This window comes from Mchenga conophoros, linkage group LG14 (genome assembly GCF_057382185.1).
Source record: "Mchenga conophoros isolate Kocher_MC1m ecotype Shallow Benthic linkage group LG14, M_conophoros_male_GT1.1, whole genome shotgun sequence".
Taxonomy (NCBI): Eukaryota; Metazoa; Chordata; class Actinopteri; order Cichliformes; family Cichlidae; genus Mchenga; species Mchenga conophoros.
In genome coordinates, this window is record NC_140539.1 from 25,263,195 (window position 1) to 25,287,523 (window position 24,329).

The following is a 24,329-nucleotide window of genomic DNA, read 5'->3' on the forward strand; positions in this document are numbered from 1 at the left end:
ATGAAGAGGGTCAGGACATCCCAAATTATAGTGTATAGTACAGCTTCCAGATGTGCATTAAAGCAAACAACTTTAAGCTGTTATACAATTCAAAAGAGTGGAAAAAAAGATATAGAAATGTGCTCAATGTGCAGCTGTAATGAAACCCAGGCAGTTTTTGGTGTGCATTTGGGCATAAACGTATTTATTTGTGCTCTTAGGCTGGCAATTATAACAGTCTGTGTGGAGACTGGCTTGCTTTTTGGAGTCAGCTTTAAAGTACAATGTTCAGCACACAGATTCATTTTTCAGCCCTAGAATAGGTTGCAGCTTGATCAGAGCTTTATAAAAACTGAACAGCTATTGTAGGTTTGCTTTGGTAGTTACTTTCTGCCCTGTAGCAATAAATAAATAAATATATAAAGAAATAAAAATAAAAATCAGTAAAATATATTTAAATTTAGAAGAATTGTTTTGAACCGATGGATGGATGCATGGGTGGATGGATGAATGGATGGATGGATGCATGGGTGGATGGATGCATGGGTGGATGGATGGATGGATACATGGGTGGATGGATGGATGCATGGGTGGATGGATGATGCTCCCATGACGCTTGTCAGAATTTGAACTTCTCTCTCACCGACTTTTGTATAACATATTCATTTTAAGTGAAACCATGAGTGCGAGCCTATGTTTAGGCTCCACAGGTAAAGAACATCAGCATGAAACAACTTCCCACAAGCAATGAGTCAATGACTTGATTCAGTCCAGTATGTGGAGCCTCAAGATGCTCTTGTGTTTTCCAATACAGATGTAGTCATTTCACTCTCTGTTGCACAAGTATATGCATCCAGCCAACACTACAAAGCAGTGAAACAACTTTGATGTCCAACATCACGAGCCTAGCTTTGATAGAGGAATCCACAGCCACCCCCTTTCCCCTCCTCTGTCACCATGGCAGCAGTCTGTCTGAAGACACCCCCCACTGACCTTCACAGGGTTGTCAAGGTTACAATCTGAGTCACAGCACAGGTGGAGACGGAGAGAGCATCTCTTTATTCACACCAAGAAAAGAAACAATATCAGACTCCATCCAGACTGCACACTGTGAAGACCCCCACTCTCAAATTACACACACAATTATATACACAGAGAGTAACAAGCACACAGAACAAACAAAGTTTTAAAAAGCTGTGATTATGTAAGTGACCTAAAACACCACAAAGAAAACCCAGAACAAAAATTATTAACTTGAGTCGGGCAGACTGCAGTTTTGCCTCCCACTCACTGGCCACGTTATGAGATGCTAAAACTAACTCACTGGATCTCCACCAGCAGTGACTTTCTGCTAAAATACAATAGCTGCCTGCTGATTCTAATGTAAACTCTAACAGTCATATGTAATTTATGCCTGCACAGAGCAGAGGGAATTGCTGTTGTGTGTGCCACTTGCTGCGAGAGTATGTTGTGTACACTGAGGACTCTTCGCTCATTCTTCTTTTCCTCATCTCATTTTGCACATCAAAACAACACTTGTGTGTGTGTGTGTGTGTATTTAGCTTTGCGATGTGGGCATATCTGTACAGGAAAACAGCAGGAGTGAATACTTCATCATAAGTAAATGATCACTGAGTGAATAATACTGCTGTTCATTCTTCTGTAACTAGTGGGATACAGAGCAGACAGGAAGTGGTGCTGTAGGTGGGAAATAATGTCCCGTAACACTCTGCAGAGCTCATGGAAAATACATGAGTCTCAAGCACGCTATGACACCTCCTCTCTTTCTCCGACAAACAGCTTGTCCTCTCTCTTTTTATCTGCTGTGCCATCTACCCCTCCTTCCTCTCTGTCTTTGGCCTTTCAGCATAACTACATTTGATTTCTTTTGCCACTTTTCTCCATCTTCCCCCTCATTTCCCCCTAGTGCTCCTTCTCTGCTACCCCCCCTCGCCCCCTCCCTCTGGCTCAGCGGGAAGAGAGGAGCACAGATGCTTTTAGCGAGCTGACATTTTGTGCCAGTGTAAAAACACTGCATAGCAAAGCAGGTTGGCTCAGTGTGAGGGCCAGATTCTGGCGGTAATGAGCTCACTCTGACAGGGAGGAACTGATGTGGAAGGCCAAGGAGTGCGTGTGTGTGCGTGTGTGTGTGTGTGTGTGTGGACGACCAGCCACTAGAGGTTGTTCTAATGAGGACTCTATGCCTACAGTTTGTGGTGGAAAGACAGGGCCTGCTGTGATCACTAGCCTGTATTAATATTTGCCTTGCATTTTTAAAGGCGCATCAGTGCATTAACATTCAAATACCAGCGAACTAAATGACTAACTGACCACCAGTTACACTTGTGCAATGATGAAGTCCATTATGAAACAGCAGTTGTGAGTCACAGAGAATAACAAGCAGCTGAGACAGAACTATGGCATGGTATGTCTCCTTGGCAGCAGATAGAAAATGGCAAAAGCAAAAAAGATGGCTTGAAAACACAGAAAAGAACAGATTTTCTAACCTCCCTCTCTTAAGGGTGTGTGCAAAATAGTCTAGAATAAATATGGGGGAGGGGGGCAGACCAAACTGAACATTACTAACTAGTCCAGACTAGTTAGTAATGTTCAGTTTGGTCTTCTGGAGGTAGTTCTTCACTAAGAGCATATCGTTACTATGATTTGGGTTGTTGTTGTGTTAGAGGACAATGTTTCCCAGTGTTTCCCTGTGGAGATCTTTTCATCTCATCTGACCAATCTATTATTTTAATAATAATAATAATAATAATAATGGATTGCATTTATATAGCACTTTTCAAGACCCACAAAGCGCTTTACAATTCCACTATTCATTCATTCTCACACTGGTGGAGGCAGCTACTGTTGTAGCCATAGCTTCCCTGGGGCAGACTGACAGAAGTGAGGCTGCCATATTGTGCCATCGGCCCCTCTGGCCATCACCGGTAGGTGAAGTGTCTTCACCTACTGGTGACCAAGATTGTCCGAGCCGGGGCTCGAACCGGCAACCTTCCAATTACAAGACAAATTGCCAACTCTTGAGCCACGATCGCCCTCGTCTGAAAACAGCTGCAAATAATTGTCTCAGCCATTTAGCTCGATTAATTCCTATTGATTGATGACTACCTCACTCTAGACCAGTGATGAACTCATTTACATTGTGGGCCACATACAGCCCACTTTGATTATAATAATAATGGATTGGATTTATATAGCGCTTTTCAAGGCACCCAAAGCGCTTTACAATGCCACTATTCATTCACTCTCACATTCACACACTGGTGGAGGCAAGCTACAGTTGTAGCCACAGCTGCCCTGGGGCAGACTGACAGAAGCGAGGCTGCCATATCGCGCCATCGGCCCCTCTGGCCAACACCAGTAGGGTAAAGTGTCTTGCCCAAGGACACAACGACCAGGACAGAGAGCCCGGGGATCGAACCAGCGACCTTCCGGTTACAGATACCCTTCCCAACCCCCTGAGCCACAGTCACCCCAATGTGGTGGCGACTAACCAACCGGACACAGTAGTGGTAGACAAGCGGAGGAAGACGGCCGTAGTGATAGACGTAGCGATACTGAATGACAGCAACATCAGGAAGAAGGAACATGAGAAGCTGGAGAAGTACCCAGGGCTCAGAGAAGAGCTCGAGAAGATGTGGAGGGTGAAGGTAACAGTGGTCCCAGTGGTAATCAGAGCGCTCAGTGCAGTGACCCTCAAGCTAGGCAAGTGGCTCCAGCAGATCCCAGGGACAACATCTGAGATTTCTGTCCAGAAGAGCGCAGTCCTGGGAACAGCAAAGACACTGCGCAGGACCCTCAAGCTCCCAGGCCTCTGGTGGAGGACCCGAGCTTGAAGGATAGACCACTTACAGGGGTGAGAGAGGCCACATTGGAGTCACATCTGATGCCTAGCGCCAATTTGTGTTCCTGGCCTTATGTTTGACACCCCTGCTCTAGATCTATTGTAGCCAGCTTTGCCATAATCCAATTACAAAGTAAACATGCTCTCTGTGAATCTCTCCAGTCAGTCAGTCACTCTGGAGTTTGAATGAGTGAATATCCTAGCAGGATACACCCCGGATGTCTCATTGGCCCATCACAGAAACACAAACAACCACACACTGTCATACTCACACCCACTGCCAATTTGAGTCTACCTGACGAGCATGTCCTTGAAAAACCATCCTGAAACCAAGAACGTCCTGGCTGTGAGGTGACAGCGCTAACCACTGCACTGCTGTAATGTACACTGGAAAAGCATAAATGTCCAAACCTTCCCCCACTTTTAGCTACTGATTTTCTACTTGCCTCTGTCTTGGCTGATGACGTTTACTGTTGGTTGGAGCAATTAAAAAAAGCATTATAAAGAGGTCATCTTTTGCTTTAGGGACACCACAGGCTCAAACTTTATTTTTGTTCTTTGTTTTAACTTCACAACCTTCACAATGAAGTGTTTAATTAGAAAATTATCAGCAGGTCAGTCATTAGCTGCAGCCCTCCCTTAATCTGATGAAATGTTGTTTTTTTTTGCTGTCGGTATGTGAAGGGATGAAAATGTTCTGTGCTCTCCAGCAACAGATGAAGATCTCAGCATGGCCTGGCACAATATCTCTTTCTCTGTCTCTCACATGAACAGACTAACAGCTTAGATAACACACAGCCATGGAGACAGAAAACCTCTTTTTTAAAATCTGCCTCTTTCTGCAGACGTGAATAAACACGTTTCGTATTTTTAGACTTCGTTTACAGCCCACATCTCTACCTCTTACACATGCACACATACACCCAAGCACATGCTCTATAATTAGGAGCAGAGAAGACCAGTGTTTCATGTTTCAGCTCCACCCATGTAAATGCACAGAAACACAGGCTACTACGTGTCTCTTTGTATATGTGCATCCATCTCTGACCAGAGATGGATAGGTGATGGATAGGAGTTTTCAATCCTTTACTGGGAGCAAAACACCCTCTTTTCTTAAAGCAAACCTTGTTTTGTTTTTTTTGTTTTTTGTTTTTTTATCTCCGTCAGCCCTGTTTTTACTTATACAGCCAGCCTGTGTGTAGTGTATGTGTGTACTCGGCTCAGCTCTGAAGTGGCTGTGTTGTATGCATTCTGACACAAAGCTATGACATTGGAGGCCATCTCCTCGCTGCTACATAAACCTCTATTTCCTCCACAGCACGCTCTGCCACTCACAGCCTGCGCCTCTCTTTGATAGTTTTCATATAGGGTGGAGAGGGGGAACCAAGCAAGGAGGGGGGAAATGGTGTCCTGCTGTTACTTTGGCTGTGTGAAAACATTAGGCTATAATGCCTCCTGACAGCTAGAGGAAGAAAACAATTAGCTTGGAATGGGAGTGGGAACAGTAGTGAAGGACAGGGGACGTTTTAAACGGCGAGGGAAAGGGGAGAAGGTGAAGATTTGCAGCAGTGTAGTAAAACGAGTCAGAGCCTAAGCTGACTTCCATGCCGGATAGGATATAACACATGCTGAAGAGAGGTTTTGACTTTGCATTTTATCCACCTTTCTCACACTGTGGTGAGTCACGAGTGAGTAAATCAGTGGAAGGGTGTGCTCGCGTGAGCTTTTGTGAGTTCATCAGTGTGAGACAGAAGAGGCAGAGGAATGTGTAGCTGTAGGCTGTGAATTTCCACCTAAAAGTGCCATTTATCTCCAGTCACAGCGGTGCCTCTGTCTAGTTCCTGCTTGCTCGCCTGGGTGACATCACTCTCTGGATCATCAACCAAACTGGTAGTGCTTCCACTTTAAGTACCCAGATGGGATGCCCGTCTCTGTCAGTTTAGCCACATCTGTACTATCACAGTATTGTTATAAATACACATAGGTGGTGTTTTTGTGTCAGTTTACTGGTTCTGTGGAGATGTTATCAGGCAGCTCATTAAGCTGTACTTTGACACCAGACAAGAGCAGTTTAGGCACCACTCCCATGCATGCCGTCTAAGAAACTTGAACTTAGTAACGTGTGGTTTATCTCCGATGTTTGTGTTGCCTTTGTGCGTAGACTTTGCAGGTAGATAAATCTAAGCAGCAAAACATCTGATTTTGGTATACCAGACTAACTAAACTGTCAAACTGACTTCACTTATTCACCGGCCGTTGGATGTTTGAGGGTGTGGGGTCAGTGTGGGCCTACTCAGTAGACAGTCGGCCAAGAGGCACATTAGGATGAATGAACAAGCTGAATCACCATTAGTGTTAGAGCTAACTGACTGACTGTTCTTGTGAATCACTGATTTTTACCCATTTAAGGTACTTTATTCTTGTGTTTTGCTTCTGTCAGCTTCCCTTCCTCTTTCACCAGGAAAAAATAGAAGAAAAAGAAACAGCCCACTGATAACACAGGTGAAATGCATTAACCGTCTGCACTTTATCTCAGTCTTTTATTCTGTGTTTACAGAGCAGACAGAAGACGTGGTTATCCAGAGGCAACATAAAGCTTTTGATTGCCTGGCTTTTTGTCGTGGCTAGTTCTTTTAGCAGGGCTTTGTGTCTCACAAAACTTTCTCTGCCCCTTCATTCAAAGCAGCTGTATGGTGCAAACATTTGCTTATTTAAAACAGAATTCAAACACACGTGTGCAGCACATTGTGTTTTGACCAAAAAAAAGGGGCAACAAAGAAGGCAGCATGAACCTGCTCTTTGTTAAAGGGTCACAACTTCATTCAAAGGAAAATGAGATCTATGGATGTGCATCTGGTTCTGTTCTGGTTCTATACTCAAAATATTGAACTTTTTGAGCAACGCACAAAGTCAAAAAACAACATCTCCCAGCAGAAGTATGTCGTGCACTCAGTTATAAATACACTTAAAGCTGCTTTCCAAACAACTCATTCAACTTTGTGCATGAAAGATTTGTTTCCACATCACAATGTATAAACACGGAAAAGTCTGAGAAGCTGGAAACAGAGCACACTTTTACAAACTGATCACATTCTTCTTTACCTGAGTTAAATGCCCGACTTGCTGTGAGGAATCCAAGGTTAAGCTGAGATGAAAAATATTCCACGGAAAAAAAAAAAAGAAAAAAGGAAAAAAAAAAAGCATCTGCCAGCACTGGCAGACTTTCAGGATACTATGAGAATACAAATATATCCTTTGATATGATTTAGTGAGCTGAGTTTGTGCATGTGTGGACTGACAGGAGACAGAAGACTGCTTTACTTTAAAGCACAGACAGTGCAGTGAGTTGTATAATGAGTGAGTGTGTGTACGAGCTTTGGTGTGTGGAGGGTTGGGCATGTTTCAGCGGGTATCTGCACATGGACACACACTCAAACACAGTGCTGGAGCAGTGTTAAGCCATGGAGGCTGAACCAGACACTAGTGCTCCACCACGAGTTCTCTACACCTGGTTAGAGCCATGCCCCCAATCTCTAAAGTTTCCTCCAACTCATTTACATATTAACCATTTTTTATCCTTTCCTATTTGGGCTGCCTCCATTTTTATTCAAACCACAATTCTGGACTTATGCACGTCCTATGAGCTCCTGTTCACTTTGACAGGTTCTTGCTTATTACAGCTATCGCTCATTTCAGGCCTCACCGATTTGTTTCCCCCATTCAAGACGTAACTCGAGTGCAACCTCTTTATACAGATTGTTTGTACCTATTTATAGCCTTTATAAATGTGCTCGTGACTTCCCAAACCCTGCAATTTCTTTAGTCTTTTACCCGCCGCCTCTCTCCCTCTATACGTGGCACAGTCTGAGTTGTGGGTGAAGGTAGTCGTTAAGTTGTTAGTGGAGGCTGGCGAATGGTTCAACTGCTGAACTTGTACATAAACACAGAGTGCAAAAAGAGAAAAAGAGAAAGCGATCTCTTTCTTTGCTCTTTTCTCTAACCTCTCTCTGATTCCTCCACATTCTTTTATTTTCCACGGCCCTTGAGTGCTTTTCTGGGGCAAAGCACTCCACAGTTGTACAGTTTCATCTGGCTTGTGGCCTTTTTACTCTTTATATGGTGTGCCTGAGCGACACTTGCGATACAAGGTTCTGTTCATCACCCTATTACTTCTTCCGACAGCTGGGGAGGAGCAAAGGTGAATCATCACATCTGTCCTAAGATAACTGTTGGCAATATGTAATCTCACACATACTGATAGTTATGCAGTAATGAGCCATTTATGATTACGTTATCAACGATTTAGAAGCGAACTGTAGCAATTTTCTTGGGAATTTACACAAGGATGGAGCACATTCACGGGACATATTATTAAGTTCAATTCAATTTTAATTATATAGTGCAACATCACAACAGCAGTTACCTCAAAGTGCTTTATGTTGTAAGGCAAAGACCCTACAGTAATATGGGGGGGAGGGGAGGGGGGGGGGGGGGCATGGCAGGCTGAGGGTTAGGGGAGAGAGATTCCAAAAACAGCTTTCTGTTACAGCTTTCCAAACTCAGTGTCAAGTATTCAAATCAGGATGTTGCTAAAGTAAAACATAGACTGGTTTTCCTTGAGTTGACAAAATGCTGTGAAACATATGAAGTAAATGCCTCAGCCTTATCATGATGGTGTGTGTGTGTGTGTGTGTGTGTGTGTGTGTGAGAGAGAGAGAGAGAGCATGCTCGCACTTTTAAGCTTGTGCAGGTGTCAGCACAGGTCCTATATTTTTTTCTTTTTTGCCAGTTTGCCCGTGGGGTGTTTTCAAATTGTGTGAGTAAGTCTGGGTGTGTGCACTCTGAGATTGAAAAAGAACTAGCCTGTAGACACAGATTTAATACTTCTCCAGCACGTACCTCAGAAAACACACAGGCAAATTTCTGCATGCGGATAACCATACATGTAGCCCGAGCCCATTTCTGCTTTTTTAACCTCAAGTCCGGATAGGAAGACTAATGTTATCATTCACCTTTCAGGAGTGCAGAGCTAAATGCAGGGTTAGAGGTAATTTACCCCCGGTGTACTTGAGGTCCCTGCGGAGCCCTCTTTGCCACGTGCCTCCAGATTTAATTAGAAACAACTTTTGAAAAATCCACCGGGCCCCTCATCACCATGAATTCTCCGGACGCCACGCCTGTAGCCCAAAGGCAGACGCTGAGATTACAGGAGCCAAAAGCCACACCCTAAGTAAACACACCTGCAACAACAAGACTTAATACAAAATAAAGTGGAAATAAAACAACGTGCTCAATAACTGTAGCTTTTCATGGCATAGAACACAGTGCAGCCATCACATTTTCCATAAATCTACGGCTTAGTAGTAGCTAATACAACTATTCAGCTGTAATTTTCTACCAGAAAAGCAAAGACACTGAGAACTGAGCAGGATAAATTTGCAGAAAAGCCTTCTATGTGTCCAGTCTGGTGCACTCAGTGCACCATTGATTTTACTGACACTTGAATGTTTTCCGCATTTCTTTACATATATAGAAGCAAAACTCAGTTCTGTTACTACAGCACATTAACTAACCCAGTCTTCAGACACAAAGTGACCGCTACAGATTATTAGTTGTGGACTTTACTGCGTCCCAGTCTTTTTCTGAAGGCTTAGATGCTTTTGAAGCTCAAGTGAAGCATGAATATCTCCATCCCACTGGACCTCCAGCGACATACCAGACAGACCCACCCCTGTGTGCACCAGCTGATGCACTGGTTCACTGGTGGGTTCTGTTTGACAGGACGACTAAATATTTAACAACATTTTAAAAGCACCAGTCTCTCTGTTCTTCCGAGTGTTGGCCAAGACCAGCAGGTTTCAGAATTAAGAGATCTGAACAACCCCAGACACAGAAATAAACCGAAGATATCTTTTGGGAGTGTCAAATTTGCACTTGACTCCTTTTTTTTGCTTGCTAACAGAGTCTGGCCTTTACTGTATATGGAAGCTTGGAGATACAATGAAAGATTAAAGGAACCAAACCATCAAATTATTATTAGTTTTTAATGAATGTGGTCAAATCTGATGGGTATAGTTCTGCAGAAATAGCAAAAGCAGAGTGGGATTGTCCAGGATATATTATTTTATATCTCCTGCCTTTTCCAGTGTTTCACTTCTGCTCCCTGCTCTGGTGGGATTACAACACTAATTCCAATTTCTTATCTAGAGCACTGAAATCTGAGGCCCGGTTTTTCTCAGGCTTTTCCTGGAGAGATAGTTGGATGTTGTGTCACTATCATCATCAAGACCACTTGATCTCTTATCTACTACTCCGAGCCTCGATGCACTCATATCTAAGGCACAAGCAAAGATCAAAATGTCTGAGGAGCATATGCATGATTTCATGTGCTTGTGCAGCTGCATGGAGAAAGTAGTAGCTACATGTGGACACAGAGGCCCTCTTTTGAGAGATTTTCCTCCACCCGGGTCAATTATATCACAGCCCACTGCCTGAGGGGATCGAGAGACAGGGAGAGAGAGGGAGCAGATTTTTCCCATTCTAAGGAGGTGATCTTCCACTTTAAGCTGGACAGCAGGTAATGAACATTGACACAAATGTGGCCCTGAACTGCCCGGTCCTCCTCCTGTCCTTTTATTCCCTCTTTCCTTCCGCTCATCCCCCACTTCTCCCGCTGCATTCCTGACATGCCTCAGGGAGACAGAGAGGGCCTCCAGGAGAGACAAACAAAGACGCACAACACACACGACACACTCACAATAGCACTAGGTTGCAGCCATTATGTGTGCGCATCGGGGGAAAATGCCTTGGTGCTTGCACATCAATAGAGAACACCAATCCAGCCTTTTCATTTGCCCTCACTTAGTTTTACTCTGTGACAACTGGCGATGGAGCTCTAGCAGCTCTAAACAATTTTTTCCCACTCCCACCCTAAATATTTTAAAGTTACACCCTTTTGGACCCATAAACTGACAACAAACCATGAAGCTCTGGCTGAGACTGTGATTTAAACTGAGTAATGCAATAAATTAGTAAGTGAATCATGACAGCCTCTCCTGCTGGTGCTGCTGGTGAGGCATGAAAGGCCTACGGCACCTCTCTGCTTAATGTCAACGCAACACTGACCTCTTCTGGTAGAAACACTACATGGCCACAACTGGTTTTTTTTTTTAGAACTTGTAGAAATTAGGTTAGACAGACGTAACTCTCTAAGGTCAGCAACAAATCGTTGTTACAATGCTGTCAGGACTCATCAGTATGAACTCTTAGTCGTAGATCTATAGTTTTAAAGTTGTCTCAGCTAAATCTGTGTACTTCTTGGACATCCAGTTGAATCTGAAGTAAGATGAACTGAAACCCTGTTGCTTTGCTGCCCCACTTCATTTCCTTCCAGCTGTACAGACTTCCATAATGGATAGGAGCTGGGCCACATAGCTTAGCGCTACATTAGCTGACTAATCTCTCGACCTTCCTCCAGCTAACCTGACCTCATGTTTCCTGGGTCCGTCTGACACAGATAACTGCTGGATTACAGCTGCCCATCGGTGCACTATGTTTGATGACCTCTGACACACATAGATAAAAGAGGACAAAATCTCAACTCCCAAAAATAACATACAAAAAAGAAAAATCCTTGCACACTCACTGAGGTGTAGTTGGTCTTGCCCATGTTGTGGTTCTGGTTTTGGTTGAGGTTATGGTTCTCCTGCTCTCTGCACTGCAGCCCAGCCAGGTGTCTCTCCAGGGCTGCCCAGTCCATGGTGGGCAGAGGCTCTTCTTCTACCCCTTCCTCTTCTCTGTATCCTCGCATTATCCCCACAGTCCCCACACTTCCTCCTCCTCCACCACTGCCTCCGCCACTGCTGCGACTCCCCCTGCCTTGACTGGTGCTCCGGTGGCTGGACTTAGGAGTCCCCGTGCCTGCCTGCGGTGTGCCAGGAGATTGGGGCTGGTTGTTCCTAGGCAAAATCAGATTGCCGTTTTGCTTCAGTTCATCGGGGACGGCTGCGGATGACGTGGCGGTGCGTCCGCTGGGGGTCGGTAAGGGCGGGATGGTCTTGACATCCTGGAATTCTTCAGCAAGGCTGCGACTGTTCACTGTCTTCCTGTAGCCTTCACCAGCACTGTCAGCACTCACAATGCCTTCTCTGCCGTCCCCCTCACCAGAGGGCTGTGGAGAGGTATAGTCCTCTCCATACTCACTCTCCCACTCTTCTATCACCTTCTTCTTATACTCTTGGTAGTCCTCATCTTCCTCATAGTCCTCTAAGGTAACCAGGTCCAGAGAGGGGGAGGATTTGTAGTCCTCTAAAGTAGCCAGGTCAAGAGAAGGGGAGCAAGGTGTGACCTTGTTGGAGTTGGACTCTGAGCTGGAGCGACTGGATGCATCACTCCCCAGGTCCATGCCATCCTCCCTATAATCCTGTAATGAAAAAAGAAGAGACAGAGAAAGAGATTTAGGACTGGGGAGACAGTACCCTAAAGAAAAATATGGTACAGGGAACATGGGCCATGTTGTTGGTCTGACAGAATCAGTGAAATGACATAAAAAAAAAGGAGGCGTCAAAAAGAATTTAGGGAAGTGTGTAGACTTAGATTAGTCACACGGGTATTGTGGTTTGAGTCGGGCAACCACAAAAACTTCCTGTCCTGCAGGGAACTTCCTTTCTGCACAACATTTTGCAGTCACTGTCTCTTTTGTACTTGTTTTCCTCTCGCCTTAAATTCGCAGTGCTCTGGACTCTCCTACTCTTGCTTGTTTGCCTAACAGATAATCCCATTCCTTTTACATTCCTGTACATTGTTAAATGTGTATGCGTTAATGGCTTGACACACATAGACACAGCGAAGGCAGAGTCTGTGCGGCCAGAGATGTCAGAATAATAAATGCTGCCATTCCCTCCTACGTCTGCTAAGCTCCACAGGGACAAAACAGTGAGGAGCTGAGAGTGAGTGACAACGACATGTCAGTACACAACACACCAAACTGTGACACGAACAGATGAGTCTGGAGCGGATCTCTAACCTTGACTGCGATGCTCCCGCAGCGCCCCAATCCCCACCTGACTGATTAGTTCCCAGCTAATGAAAACGTCGACGGTGTTTACAGCCGTCCACAAATCTCAACTTGACCTGAGCCTTCTCTCACAGAGTTAGTCTTGTCTCTAAAGGAGCACATTATCATGGAGCCTCAACACTTTTAAAGCATAATGAAAAGCAAAGCGCACCAAAATCTCTCCCAGGGCAAAGAGAAATTAACGACACATTCCTACGTGACCGCATTATGAGCTGAAATTAATTATGAAGATTGCTGATTACTGGTTTAGACCACAAGGACTTGCAGTAGTTTTGCCTCTTGCAGAAGACAAATGAGAGAGAAATGTTAACACAGTATTATCTCAATGACAAAAAGCTTTCTTGAGACATGGCCACTGGATCACACCTGTGCAGACACCAGGCATCACAACACCATGCAGAAAATATCTACACTGGGGGTGGGGGGGGAATGTGACTCAGCATCTTAGAGACTAGATATAAAAAGTGCTGATGTGGTGTAGAAAAATAAAGCCTCCCTCCGCTGAAGACGTTGCATTTCTGCGTGAAATACTAACAGGTCAAAGAGAATAGGAGAGGAGCTGCTGCAGGGATGCTGTCTGCACCAGATACAGGAGTGGGGACACAAAATATAAGATTTTTGTCATGAAGCACAGCAGGTGGTTCTTACCTAGTTAGAGCAATGTTATGAAAGAAAACTTTGGTTGTGTAGTGCATAGCCACTGAGGTGTTGAGACCTTCAGTTTGACTGGAAGGAGAGCAAATTTAGTATTAATTCCCTGCGTGATGAACAAGTTCAGCACAAGAACGTCTCATTAGTTTCATTTCCCAGACAGTAACAACATGTAACATCCCATAATCAGTTTCCTGGCATGAAAAGCTCCAGGAGCTTCTTTGTGTTTACAAATGAAGGGGGAGGACTTAAGGGCGCACGACACTATACCTGCGCTCTTGTGGGCTAATGCTATAGTAATTGATTAGAGCCGTTTTTAGCATCCCAGTGCGCCATCCGTCACTGTTATGAGATTGTAAAACACAGTGTAACATTTAGGCTTGGAAATGTAGCAAGGCTGTTCGTATTTTCGGATTCGTGATCAGTTTATCAGGAGCTTACAGAAGACAACAACCTTACCGGCTTGCTCATGAAAAGCCTCACCAGGCTTTCATTTTGGTTTCGCCACCCTTTATAAGTAAAGAAATAGATTCAGGAACTGGGTGGGCTTTCCTCCCCAGCGTGGAAAGACCGCTAAGCAGAAGCAGAGTAGCCTATATCCAAGCTACGATCGCGTTTCAAAATCTCGGTCACCAATCCTTTTCTTCAAGTGTTAATTCTCATTTCCTGTAGCCTCCAAACACCGCCGGGTGTCTGCGCGTTAACGCGTCGATACACGACGGTCACGAGAGCCCGATTAAAAATAATTTAATTATGTAAAGTATTTAGAGAAAATAGAATAGAGAAAGAGGCGGAAGGCGCTGTATGAGGGCAGACTGGGGCTGCTAAAGCTGATCCGCCGTGGGATTAAGCGAGCGCAGGCAGACTATAGGCTGGATTCGGCCAACAAAATACGGGAATACATGCAAATTGACAGCTGCACCTATTCCCCTCCATCCCGCAGCAGCCGGGCGGGCGTTTGGGTGTTCGGGGTGGGTGTGGGGGCTGGCCTTTTAATTTATGCCAAAGACTACTCTCACAACTCTGTCGGTCGTTTCCAAAGGGGCATCATCGCATACGCCCAGTCTTTTGCGTGCGTCGAGCTCAGACCAAGTGACATTTCTCCACGCGTGGCAGCCGCACGATTACATCTGGCAACATATTTATTGAAACAGAAACACCGACTGGAACAAGACAGCACTCACGTCATAAGAAATAAATAAATAAAGGCAACCCGCATGTGTTTCTTCAATTTGCACAGTCATTCATAGGCTACTCAAATGATGTAATGTTCCCAAAAAAGTCCCAGGAGGAACCCGATGCCCCCGGCAACAGCGGTGACAGAAACGCCCAGATATCACACAATCACACCGCGGATGTCACCCGCTACTGTGACCAAGCTGACCCCTACTCAGTACCACCATTATCGGTCAAAATTAAAGCCGAAGCCGGGAGATGAGCTAAAAGTAGTCTCGATGCAACATCACTGTCATTTAAACGAATCCATACTCACTGTCATCATCTTTGCAGCTTCCCTTCCACGTCTCAAGACATGGTAAAGTGTAAAATCCCAGCTGTTAGACAACGGCGACGGTGCTGACTCGCTTTACAGCAGCTTTATTCTAAGGGCGGGTGGCGGTGGGGCTGGTTTCGCTGGAGAAATTACAGACAGCCGGCGGATAATTCAGTACAGTCATCGCAACTGAGTGTGTAGTCTACCCACAGAGGAGAGAGCCGGAGTCTGAGACCTCACAGAAAATACAAACAATAACGCGGATGTCTTTAAATCCCAGCAGGTCAACGCTGCTTTCTCTCCTCTTCTTCCCGGCGCGCAGAGATGCCCAGCCGACAGTTTAGCCAGCGCTCTCTCGCTCCCACGTCAGCCGGGAAATAAATAGCCTGTGAGTAAAAGTGCGTCCCCTTACACTGTGGGTTTGCGCACGTTATAGAAATTCCACACAACGTTTATTGCCCAGTTATTACTCAGAAACAAGACTTAAAAACTAAGCGCACTACAAGCATGCCGCTGCTCCCCGACAGACACAGATCTTATATTTGTGGAGACTCTCTTTCTCTCCCTCCCTATTTAAGTCTGTCGCAGCCTGCCACTCTGAGGAGTGACGACGGAAAAACACAACTAAAGCCCAACCTTCTGCACCCACTGACCTTGCAAATGGTCGTAAGAAAGAGAGTGAGCGAGATGGAGAGATATAAAAAGGAGGAAACTATCTAGGTGAATTATTAAACATACTTCTGGTGTTGTGAATATAGAATAGTTTCAGACTTGTTTTAGAGCCCTTATAAAACTCAAGGATATCAAGAACACCCCCCACACCCTGTTGTTACATCTTCTATTTGGCTTCAAACATTTACAGCAAAGACTGTCATTTTCATCTTACACTGAATTACCATTTTAATGGTACACCTAGTGCAATCCAATGCAACAGCCCGGCAATAAATCCAACCTCGTGAAGGTTATAACATTCAGTTTGTGTTGAGATCATGCCACACAGGGGAGTATTCAGGTGATTTACACTAAAGTCTGCATAGCCCCACAGCCAGAGAGCCACGCAAAACGTGTTTAAAAGGCCATTAAAGGTATAAGCAAAGTCAAAACACACTGTAATAACAGCACTTTTACTGTAAAAATAAATAGTTATTCAGCTACAGCACAAAAGTGCAAGCTGACTACCAAACACTTGATTGCATATGGCTATGCTGCACTACGGGAATCCTCAGGTATGCTCACATCTATACAGCTTTTCCAAACAAGAGAAAATATTCAGTGAATGGCAGTTCTTTTATTGGGGTCAGAGGTCAGAGAAGATGTGATAGGAAGGCAACAGCAACTCAACCATTCATTACAAGCAAGGTATGCAGGAGAGCATCCTCGAACACAGATGTGCAACTTTGAAGCAGATGGGCAGCAGAAGACCACACCGAGTCCAACACCTCTCAGTTAAGAACAGGAAACTGAAGCTTTGATTCATATCGGCTCAACAAAATTGGACAGTTGAAGATTGGAAAAATGTTGCCTGGTCTGATGAGACTCTGCACTGCAGCATGTAGATGGTTAGGTCAGAATTTGGCTTAAACAACATGGAAGCGTTGATCCATCCCGCTTTGTATCAACGGTTCGGGCTGCTAATGGTGATGAAATGGTGCGGGGAATGTTTCCTTGGCACATCTTGGGCTCCTAAGTATCAGCAGGATAACGTGCCATCTTAAACTGGTTTCTTGGACATGAAATGAAGTTCACTGCACTCAAATGGTCTCCACAGTCACTGGATCTCAGTCCAGTAGAGCACCTTTAGGATGTGGTGGAATGCGAGAGTCACGTCATGGATGTAGAGCCAATAAATTTGCAGCAACTGTGTGAAGTTGTCGTGCCAATATGGACCAAAATCTCAGAAGAATGTTTCCAGCACCTTGTTGAATATATGCCATGAAGAATTAAGGCATTGAATGTGTTTTGGGCTGTTGGATAGACAAAGAAAAAAATCAGTGGCAACTCTATTTTCCTGGGCAATCACATTTTCAAGAAAAAAATCATCAGTAATGAAAATAATTGTTACTTACAACTCTAAATTGCACTAAATCATATAATTAACGACATCAGTCAGATGGATGTAAGACAACTTTCCACTGTGATTGCAGCAGATGCTCACTTCTTTTTTGGCATGTATTAATCTGTATTAATGTTTATTTTATTTTAATTGATTTACTTTTTTCCTTCGTAGGGACGGCTTTGATTGTATGAAGTCACTAAACCAGTCAAATGAGTTGTCACACACACACACACACACACACACACACACACACACACACACACACACACACACACACACACACACACACACACACACACACACACACACACACACACAGATGTCAGCTGCGGTGTCAGAGCTGAAGAGGGGTTAACACCAACTTGGCATGATATCTCCATGTTGCATTCTGTTTCTTCTTGCAGCAGCTGGTAATTTACATAGCACGAAATCGAGATCAAGCTAAATGTCAATGATAACCCAATCTCAACCACCGCAGGAGTAAAATGCAGTCCAAAGCTTTTTTATAATGAGTGTTTTGATTAGAGGCTGTTCTGTGTCTCTCGAGTGGTAAGCCAAACATCTGAAAATATAAAAGCACTACAGCAATGATGTTGAGAATCTCTCAGTCCCTCACAGCTTTAGCCTTTCTGCACGCCGGCTGGGCTCTGCAGAGATTTGTAGTTTTTTTTGAAGGATGGGAGCTGTCTTCCGATATGGTGCGTTGCATATATAATAGTAGCACAAAGGAGTTCATCCATATAATAAGAGAGCAGTACTTCAAAGACCCCTGGCTGAGCCTGTCCTTACACTGCAGTAGGGACAGCACTAGTAGGGATCTCCCTAAAGAGGAGACAGCAGGAGTCCTGCCTATTGGTACCACTCCATTCCCCACTGCTGCTTTCAACTCTCTTATCAGCCCTTCCACTCCACCCCTCTGCATTTCCTCCCTAATTCCCCAAACATTAATCGGTCATAGTCAAGTAAAATGAAGAGTTGTAGAGTTAACTCAGAGCCTGTAAGGCGGATAAACTGCTTTGGGGGGGTTGGGGTTATCCTGTAGAGAATTTGAAGACTGTAAGTTCACATGCTCACCAGGCAATTAATTTATCATTAATTTGTCAACAGGAGGGCAGCATTGTTTAGGTCACTCTTGCACTCACGCAGGCACACACAGTTTGCTGTCTTTGAAGTTTCCATTCCTCTTTAGCGTCAAAGTCTCTAAAAACAGTTTTGACATGGCATCCTACCCTTCAGTGGGTTGTTCCACAAAACAATAAAAGCAGCAACAAGCTCAGAGCCAGGAGGGCCAGATGAAGACGTCCATGATCTGTCACATCAAAGCTCTGTGATGCATGTCCTCATCACACCTGGCAAAAAAAGATGCCTTTTTTTCTGTACTTTTGATTGAGGGGGTGGTCAAAGATAGTTCACCATGCAACACTTCCATCGCCTCAGATCATTCATTCCTCCCACTCTTGTTTTTCCCTCCTCTACTTTACTAAGAAGCAGAGGTGCGGTGCCTGTCAAACTGCCGGTCACCCGGCTTTACCAATCACCGAGGGGCAGGAACACGTGGAAAAACAGCCCATTCTAGATCTACAGTATCTGGGAAAGCTTTGCTCTATCTGCCAGCCTACCAGTCCATCCGTAGCAGATATCTGGCAGGAATCACAGAAGGCCCATTACTGACAGAGAGATAAGGCTGGAGAAAAGAATGCCCCTCAGATAATACTGAAAAGTCAGGCAACATCTTCCTCTGCTTATATCTGTCTCACAGGCATTTAAAAAACAGGGAGCTCCTGACAGTCAGCGAGAAATTGAACCTGTCTCTGGCTTGTCAGGAACTCACTGACTCCAGTGGAGAGACACCAAAAGTGACCTTGGAGGATTCTCTCTTCTCCCTCTCACTTCCTTCTTTTCGGGGACTGAGAAAGGGAGTTCACCCTGAAATCAAACTCTGACTGAGCCAGCTGACAGAAAATGAAGCATCAGAAACATGACTGTGGTACAACCTGCAGATGGGAAATGTCCTGCCTGGTTATGAGTAACACGGGGCAAAAAGAGACCAGACACTCAACACACAGTTCTTTCACAGTGTCATGTCTTTTTTAGGTGAAGAAGACACAATCCTGGCTGTCATGAAATCTTTATACTTCCCTCATACCCTGTCCACACTTCTACTACCCACTTAAAGCTTTTGTGTCAAGAAGTTGTGCTCTTTACTACGGTGAGTACATATGCAGATTTCTACCCATACTTCGGGCTATGTTGTTACCTCCTCCTCAAAACTGTAACTATATAAAAACATTAACAGCTCAGCTTAGGTTGCTAGTGGAAACTGTTGAAAACAAAGGCAACTTGAAGCAAGTAAGTGTAAGCAGTCTTCAGTAAAACACATCTAGCAAGGCCATTATCATTGCACAGCTTCTCTTCAAAACACACTGCTCTCTGTCACAGGGAATAAGTTGTGACATTTACACAGAAACTGCATAGCAGTATAAAATGATAACAATGAAAAAACAGGAAATGTTATGAATAACTATAGCTCTATGAATAGTGACTGTGCATCACAAATAAATGAACAAATATGAGCAAAGTCACGTAGGAGAATATAATCAAACATGCAAGAACACAGCAAAAATTGTAAATGTTTAAGACTTCAATATTTCCAAACTGCTGCAGCTCCCTAAGAGTGTCTATTAACACATCCAAAGTAAAATGTTCTTTGGTGTTGGCGTCATTTGAGTGAGTTTATAAAATTAGCTCAACTTGTTAGAGATCTCATTACACTCAAATTCAATTTTTTGGTCACGCCAGCAGCGATGAGTCTGTTTGTCAACTGCAGGAGGAAGGAAACAATGTGCAACACTCGTATGTAGTTGGGTGGATTCGTGGAAGCTGCCCATACCCCAACATCATAACAGCTGGACAATGACGCACTATTTTCGAGACACTAAATTATAGGTTATCACTTAACAAGGCACGGGCAGACATATAATGACATACACTGCAAGCCTAACTCAAACCTTAACCAGCAGGTGAGCAGACCTTTGGTGGGCACACCCGCCAGAAGTCTACTGGGCACTGCTCACATTGTTTTTAAAATGGTTTTGAAGTTAAAGAAGGAACCCCTGCAAAGCCTGAAATATTTTATTGCTAAATTTGAACATGTTTGAAAAAGTGTTAAAATAACTCCACGAGCAGCTGCTGTAATACGATGACTGGGCAGCCTTTAAGCTTAAAGGAGCTTGATTTGAATCCATCCCAGACCAATTCCTGTATGTCATCCCCGTCTCTCTACTCTCCTGTCTCCTTTTATCCATCTTATCCCCCCAAAAAATGAACTTTAATTCAACACTGGACACAAATTTCAATATAAACCTAAATATTGTGTCAAATGTAATAAAAAATACATAATAAATTACAAAACACTGATGTGATGTGTTACTTTTGAGGCATACTCCTATTCAAATTACAGTTCAATTCTGCAATATAAATAAAAAGCGTTTCAGACTAAATTGTCTGGAAAATCAGTTAAAAACCTATTAACAAAAGAAAACAACAAGACCAGAATATCTCCAGTACACGCTAAATCTGATCATTCAAAATATAAGCATCACATTATTGTAAAAGTTATATAATAATACTATTTTTTCTTTACAGAACCTAAATTACAAAATGTATTAGGCAGGCAACAAAAGGAGCAGATAATAAAATAACATGTATTCCATACATGCTACATCACAATGAAGCGTTAAACTCTCCCGTGCAGTTCTAATACACCCCAAGTCATTAAAGGACGAGTTATTTACACTGTTATTCATTTTAATACATCAAAAGCCTCTGAGTACATACATCTTTTTGCCACATTTCCTGCAACATGCACACAAAGTACCACACAAAGCAGTTTGTGCCTTGAGACAGCAGCGGCAGGATGCAGACTGTGTGATGATGAATAGAGATGTCAGGTGGCAACAATAGAGGTTGGATCCGTAACTGGCCGACTGACCCGCTGTTCTAAATAGAATGGGTGGCCAAACCATTGAGCCTGGCCATCAATCTCCTTCCCAAACACAATGATGATTTACTCCATTCAAATTACTGGGGGACTGAAAGAAAAAAGTCTGTGTGTGTGTGTGTGTCTGTGAATTTCTGGGTGTTCTTTATTTCCCAGGAAACTATATGTAAGTGTGTGTATGTGTGCTGTGAGGCATAGCCCTGCACTTCGTATTGTGTTTCTGAAATGGTGTTTACACAATCTGTCGAACCCCGATGCCCGTGTCTGACTGCAGCGCTAATACCTGACTGTAATATATTGATCTTCCCTCCTATACTGTATATCCAACCAACAATTTCACTTGCTAACGAAGTGTGAAATGAATTGTGAGAGCAACATCTTGTCCAACGTACATACAAGCACTCACAGCTATTAGATTCATTTAAATGGGAAGCACGTCAGGTTCCAGTCTGCAGTGTAGCATGTGCAGTGTGGACAAACTGAGACCAAATTTGTTTAATCTAGCTTGGTTTATAGGATAAATGGCTCGCTCACAGTGGTAGACAGTGTTTTGCACAGCTTAGCATTCATAAAGAAGCTTTAAATCCAAACTAGCAATTACAGAAAAGACCAGAATATGTGCATATGGCCATAACCATAAAGAGAGATTGGGTGGGAACTCAGACAGTGATAAATGTGAGGAAGGAAGAGTATATAGTGTTACAGAGGGGGAGGAGGAAGACAATTACAGAGATGTAGATGTTGAGGAAGATGAGAATGTCTCTAATGATAATCACTGGCGAAATCAGAATGATTACAGCCATGCTTGTGCTGATGAAAATGATAGTTTCTAACACCATAGTTATCAGTGAGAGGATGATCACGATAACAAACATGATTAATCAAAACCAATATGGTTGGCATACATCTAAACAGCTACAAAGTAAAACTAGAAGCCTGCTAAATCTAGTCAAAGATCGTTATGCTGCAGGGAAGCAAATTTCAGACGTAACCTCCCCAGGGGGACTGCGACCAGCAGAGTTGGAAAAAGTCATCCAAGTCATTAATGAAGTTATGACCATAGTCACCGCTGTGGCAAAAGATCTTAATCGCTTGCAAGAGTCGAGGACCGAGACCTGCTCCCGACCTATTTAGTTGACGGCGCACTAATGCTAATTAGAGTGAAAGAAGCAAAGGTTTGTAATCTGATCAATTAGCTCAGCCAGGGGAGGCGTCCTGTGGGGCCGTGGAAAGACTCGGGCTCAGGACTGTGGAGAACATTTTCCTGAATGCCACAGAAGACACTTGAAGGTTTGCATGACGGTCCTAATGCTCTCACTCCTCTTTACTTTTCCCCAAAACACACTCAGCTCTCTTCTTCTCTTTCTGCAACATGGCAGAAAACATCCACGACAATTTAAGAGTCAGATTATAGAGACAGAGACTCTGAAACTATGTCAGGTCCCAATCCTCAGTCTCTTTCGCTCACTCGCTCTCTGATGCCGCCTGGCACCCCTACTCTGTGGTTTCTGCGCCCTGTCAGCAATACAGCCAGACAGAGATATGCATCCACACTGCCCTGTGCCCATCTCCACGCTGTGCAGTGCGCATATGTCCACACAATTTACTGCCCACACCAAATTCAATCACTTCTCTGGTGTTTTGTGCAGGCCTCGCACCTGCTGTTCCCAACCTCCTCTCATAAACAAATAAACATCCAGAGATTGGAGAGGAAGAGAGAGGAGAGGCAGCGGGAGGTGATTTAAGGAGCAAATTAAACTAGGAAGGACTGAATGAGCTGGAAAAAGAAAGGAAATAGGTTGATGGGTGATATGACAAAAGGAGGCTATTCTATTCTTTGCAGTGAATCTTTTTCACCCAGTCGAAAACAGGCCATGTATTTCACACTAGTCTGCAGGTTTTAGAACCAGTCTGGCACTAAAATGAGCACTGATGACCTTCAGCTTATACCCTTTGAATGCATCCAAAGTGTTCTTAAGGTCAGCTATACTTAATTAGAAAGTTGCAGTAATACATGAATGGTACACTGTCTAAATTGGTTATTGATGTCTCCCAGAATCATTCGTAATAACAGAAAAATACCACAACTAATAGTAAACGTATATATCACTGTTATAAGATATATAAGAACCACAGGAAGGCAGAATTGGGGATCCAATGACACAGGCCCAGTCCTGTTTGTATACTACTTGACAGAGGCAGTAACTGGCAGAGCTGCAATCACTGATTGAAATGAAATACACTGTATCAGCGTGAGATGTGCCTTCATGACAAAGAAGAACAGCAGCTGTAGTGTCCTTGCTATACTGTCTTGTCTTGAGGTGGCAGCAGGTGGCTCTGGGATTTCAATACATCTGACAGGTCGCTGATGTAACTTACTCTGCAGTGTGAAGTATTATCTTAAGAGCTTTAAACTTTAAAGGTTCAAATAAATGGGTAAATATTGTGTTTTTAACATTTGCGAAACCTTCAGCGAGACCAAATGCAACCTATTTTATCTGGCATGACCGATCAATTATCACCCAGACATTTACATTAGTTTAAAGTAGAGATGGCACGATACCACTTTTTTATGTCCGATACCGATACCGATATCATAAATTTGGATATCTGCCGATACCGATATGAATCCGATATAGTGTTTTTTAATCAACAAAACTGTTTTTTAAAATATCTTGCTGCATTTTGCAAGTCTGCAAGTTCATACTCAAGTTTAAAACAACAACTACACTAAAGCTATTCTGTTATACCTGTATACAAAAAAAATATTTCATAGTTCAGCAATACTGATCAATCTAATAAACTTAAACCTACACCATCCTCCCTATTCTGGTATTTTAAAGAGTACTTAGCGTAAATATTAAGCAACCTAACTAACAGGGTTCCAACTCCCAGCAACAACATAAATAAATAAAAAATAGAGAACCACCCCTCACGCGCCACCTCATGATGCTTAATCGACGTAATCAACCTTAATTTGATGCAGTGTGAAAAAAAAATGCACAGAAATCAATTATTTTTCAAGAAATATTAAATAGATTCAACATCTTTCTTCAACAAAATTGCAGACTGCACAGATGGTACCTTCCCAAAGTAAAAAGTACTATAGCTTACTAGGGTATATATATTAGACTTAATAGTCACTATATACAGTAATTGACTTCTATTCATTTTACATCAAATTAAAACTTTGGGTGTCAGATAATTATTTAT

The 24,329-nt window shown here is 43.5% G+C and overlaps 1 protein-coding gene across 4 annotated transcripts in view; it reads right to left on the reverse strand.

Annotated features, from left to right (window-relative positions):
- schip1 (schwannomin interacting protein 1) overlaps positions 1 to 24,329 on the reverse strand; it is a 236,622-nt gene that overhangs the window by 28,287 nt on the left and 184,006 nt on the right. For 2 of the 4 annotated variants that reach the window (XM_085243594.1, XM_085243592.1), the window contains exon 9: positions 11,487 to 12,263. In XM_085243594.1, the coding sequence (XP_085099720.1) occupies positions 11,487 to 12,263 (777 nt within the window). Of the gene's footprint in view, positions 1 to 11,486; positions 12,264 to 14,027; positions 14,306 to 15,060; positions 15,584 to 24,329 lie in introns of those variants that run through there. The other 2 variants (XM_085243596.1, XM_085243595.1) reach the window with 2 other exon arrangements.